The 4,802-nt window shown below is 38.4% G+C and overlaps 1 protein-coding gene across 1 annotated transcript; it reads left to right on the top strand.

Annotated features, from left to right (window-relative positions):
- Positions 1–3,805, top strand: LOC109725588 (3-oxoacyl-[acyl-carrier-protein] synthase I, chloroplastic-like). Its single transcript, XM_020254829.1, has 3 exons — positions 1–467; positions 2,574–3,005; positions 3,560–3,805. The coding sequence occupies exons 1-3, from the start codon at positions 51–53 to the stop codon at positions 3,803–3,805; spliced, it is 1,095 nt and encodes a 364-aa protein (XP_020110418.1). The 5' UTR covers positions 1–50.

Raw genomic sequence — 4,802 nt, 5'->3', positions numbered from 1 at the left:
GCCCCCTTTCCAGTTCAATTTTGCTCATCTCTCTTATCACCTCCACAACTATGCAATCCATCCACCTCTCCCCATCCCCTCCCCCTCTCTTCTCGCGCCGCCGCGTCGCGAGGATCGTTGCGGTGGCTTCGGCGGTGGCGACGACGGCGCCGCGGCGGCGCGAGACGGACCCGAAGAAGCGGGTGGTGGTGACGGGGACGGGGTCGGTGTCGGTGTTCGGGAACGACACCGACCGGTTCTACGAGAAGCTGCTGGAGGGGGAGAGCGGCGTGGGGCCGATCGACCGGTTCGACGCGTCGCCGTTCCCCACGCGGTTTGCGGGCCAGATCCGGGGGTTCGACTCCGAAGGCTACATCGACCCGAAGAACAACCGCAGGTACGACGACTGCATCCGGTACGCCGTTGTCGCCGGAAAGAAGGCGCTGGAGAGCGCCGGACTCGGCGTCGGAAGTGCGGCTCATAGGAAGGTAGGTAGTAATTTGAAGAGTAATACTGTCTGTACACTTATAAAATAGGTGTAAATTTACACTTCTGTTCTGGACTATATTTATCCACATGTTTTATTAAAATTTTTATTTTTATTTTTATTTTTAACTAAGACGGTGTTTGATTCAAAGAAAATAAAAAAGAATAACGAGAGTTATTCTTATTATACCGTCAAAAAAAAGTTTTAGAATTTTCCGGCCGAAGTATTTTATATTGCTTAAATCTTGCTATTTTCAATTATTCCGAAATAATTTGGAATATTGCTATTTTAAGATTTAATTGGAAGCTTTATTAAGATGATAGTTAGTTAATTCGAATTTGGTAAAAATTCGGTACGGGTATAATTCGGATAAAATTCGTCTTCTAATTTTTAAATTCGTTAAAAAATACGGGTAAAAAACGGATTCGCCAATTATTCGGATACGTGATTTATACGGATATTATACGTTCACCAATTAAAAATTCGGGATCAAAAATTCGGCTATTAAATTAAATTTTTTTTCTCTCCAGATTTATGCTATTAGCAATACTATTCATATTTTTAAGAATATAAGAAAAAGAGCTACAAAATTTAGTTAATTAAGTAAAAAAATAGCAAAACTATATATGCTTAAAATAAAAATAAATAAATAAATAAGAGATTAAATAGTCATAAGAGATTAAAATTTTTTGATCGAGTGATTTTTTTGGGGCCGGGTCCGAAAGGTTTTTTTTTTTTTTTTTTTTGGTTGGAAAGGGTTTTTTTTTTTTTTTTCTGTTTTGGGCGAGCCGCGCCCCTCGCTGCCCGCGAGGGCGAGTGTGCCGCGAGCGCGAGCGTGAGCGTGAGCGAGCGTGGGAGTGAGAGCGGGGGCGGGGGCAGGGGCGGGCAGCGGGGGGCGAGCGTGCCGCGAGCGCAAGCGTGCCGCGAGCGCGAGCGGGCGCAGGGGAGAGCGGGCGCGGACGCGAGCGCAAACGCGGCCGCGAGCGGCAAGCGGCGAGCCGAATTTTTGGCCCAATAATTCGGCCATCACGAATTATTTGCGAATAAGTATTTTTGACCAAAAAAATACGTTTTTTTCCGAATTTTTTAGAAAAAATACGAATTCGGCCGTTTAATTCGTTTCTTTAAAAATTCGCGAATAATTCACAAATTTACTAACATAGTTGAGATTAGATATTGAACCTAAGTAAATTATGTAAATATAAATATTACAAATTATAATAAATTATTTTATTATAAAATTTTTTAATTGTATTGTATTAACCATAAATTTTACGGCGTTCATGAGTTCCGATTGTGACTCAGCCCAACCAGCATTATGCCATTTTGAACATAACTCGGTTCAACATAACCTCCCGCCACAGGATAGATGCTGGCCTATTTAAATCAACAATCACCTCTTCAGTTTCTGCACAATCTATGTCTCTGATATAACTTATCGGATCGTTGGCACTAATCATTTATTCCAAAAGTCCGAGCTATTAGAAATACACAATCAATTAATTCATTTAAAACGTACAAACATAATACCCACGGGTTTCGATTATGACTCGGTCTAATCAGCCTCATGCCACTTTGAATATGATTTGATAAAATTCAGTCTAACGTCATTTCGAACATAACTCAGTTCAACATAATCTTCTATCATAGGGCATAATGCTGGCTCATTAAAACCAACAATATGGGCTGACGCAAATATAGTTGGACTAAAAATTTTGTTTAGTAAGAATAAAAATTTTGGTCCTACAATTAAGTATGTTAAAATTGTTAAATTTGCTCCGATGCTGTAGGATATATATTGGTTTTTTCCCAGAAAAATAGCTTCGGACCATTTTGAGGCTATTGAATTTGATTACATCAATTCAGATGCTAACTTTCTTAATTAACTTTGAGATGCACTAACAAATTGTTCGGTAAAAACTCCATTCTAATTGCTTATAAAATTTATAACAAAGCATGTAATTAAGATAAAATTTTAATAGAGTAATTTGTTAGTGCATTTTTTTTCTGAAACCAACTTGAGCTTTCGTAGTATATATTGTTACTCTTCATGAATATATCAATTGTCAGTAGTATTATTATTATTAATAGAAAGTGTTCCTATCAGCTGGACAAGATGAGGGCTGGCGTGATCGTTGGGAGTGGGATGGGTGGCTTCACAACGCTCTCCGACGGGGTGCAGGCGCTCGTGGAGCGCGGCCCGCGGAAGATCAACCCCTTCTTCATCCCCTACGCCATAACCAACATGGGCACGGCGCTGCTCGCCATCGACGTCGCGTTCATGGGCCCCACATACTCCATCTCCACCGCCTGCGCCACTTCCAACCACTGCCTCTGCGCCGCTGCCAACCACATCCGCCGCGGCGACGCCGACGTCATGGTCGCGGGCGGTGTCGAGGCCTCCATCATCCCTATCGGCCTTGGCGGGTTCGTCGCATGCCGCGCGCTGTCGCAGCGGAATGACTACCCAAGGACTGCATCGCGGCCGTGGGACAGGGACCGGGATGGCTTCGTCATGGGGGAAGGTTCAGGCGTGTTGGTATGTTTATGTAGACCAGACAAACGGACGGATTGGATAATCCTCGGATAGGTGCATTCGTCGTATAGGCATTGATAAAATTTATCTATAAATTTTTGGATAGTCAATATTTTTATAATTTTATAATTTTTTGATATCATTTATCTACTAGTGATTGAAGGGGTCCAAAATCAACTACTTTGCTGATCGTGATGAGCAGTTTGTAAATTTAACAGTAGAGAAATAATCAAATCAAGTTAAATTTTGATTAAAATTTTTTATACTATAAAAAATAAGATTAATATCTTTGATTTAAATTTTAGTATCATATTATCTCATTTTATGAAAATTTTATTTTTTGCCGTTAATTTTGAATACTTTCTTTATGACTTGATAAATAATATTGAAAAATGACAAAATTTATTATGAGCGTGTAAGCTCTTCATTCCCTCAAAACAAAAAATTCTTATTATTCAAAGAATTATAAATCTGCAGGGTCACTTCATCCTCTTGTGTTGTATCTTCTCATTCATGGAATTAATTAATAGTTTCTCTTTGTATTAAAAAAAAAAAAGGTTTTGGAGAGCCTGGAACATGCCATGAACCGCGACGCGCCCATATTTGCCGAGTATTTAGGAGGTGCGGTGACCTGCGACGCTTACCATATAACAGATCCGAGATCCGACGGCCTCGGTGTTTCATCTTGTATTCTGAAGAGTCTCGAAGACGCCGGAGTCTCGCCAGAAGAGGTTGTTCACTTTTACTCTGCTTTGTTCTTAAGCATATATAGTGTAGAGCTACTATGCTATCGGAAGCTGTGAGATTTTGACGCTTCCGACTTTTCGATCCTTGGATCAAAAATTATATGGTTGGAATGATTGCAGTCCTCCCTAGGGTTGAGTAGTATTTCTAAAGTTGAGTGGTCTCCACAGAATAATAGTAGTTAATCAACATGCTAGAAATGATCAAAGGAATTGATCTAAGGGTCAAAAATTAGAATCACCATTATCTCTAGGCTTTCGATAGCATAGCTAGCCGCTATTACGCCATATATATAATATAATATATATATATATATTATATATATTATTATAATATAATATATTATATATATATATATATATATTGTTGAGCTGGAATACTATCGATAGTAAACGGGCTCCGTTGCCAACCGTTTATTTTCGATGATGAAATCTCCAAATCGACGATCGACACCGTTGAACATAATCTATACCATTTGAAGCATCTAGAAATAAAATTTCATATTTTTTCGATATTGTTCACTTGTCCATTAAGTGAACACAAAAATGAACAGCTGAAAATAAAAATTCTTTAAAAAGTGATGATGGAAGTCTTGTTATCAAGATCATGAATATAAATCTTGTTCTAAATAGTTTAAAAAATTTTCTAACCAAAATTCAATTGATTTGAATATCTTTACGTCGTTAAATAAGAAAACGTCTTATATTGATGATTAAAATTATAAAATTTGAAATCTTTGATCATTAAGCTAATGATTCGAAAAGATTTGAAATTTGGTTTCTATATACTTTAACTGGTATGGATCATATTCAACGGTATCGATCATCGATTTGAAGGCTCCATCATCGAAAACAAATGGGTGGCAACGAAATTCGTTTGCTACCGATAGCATTCTAGCTTAACTCTCTCTCTCTATATATATATAAAGAGAGAGAGAGAATATTGAGCTAGTACACTATTCATAGTATATGAATAGTATTTTAAATTTATACTCTTCAAAGTTATAATTTATTTGTAAATATATACGGAGAACTAGTTCGCATTTGCAGGTGTGCC

Source organism: Ananas comosus, linkage group 20 (assembly GCF_001540865.1).
Source record: "Ananas comosus cultivar F153 linkage group 20, ASM154086v1, whole genome shotgun sequence".
Lineage (NCBI taxonomy): Eukaryota > Viridiplantae > Streptophyta > Magnoliopsida > Poales > Bromeliaceae > Ananas > Ananas comosus.
The sequence above is the reverse complement of the archived record's forward strand: the minus strand, read 5'-3'. Positions and strand labels throughout refer to the sequence as shown.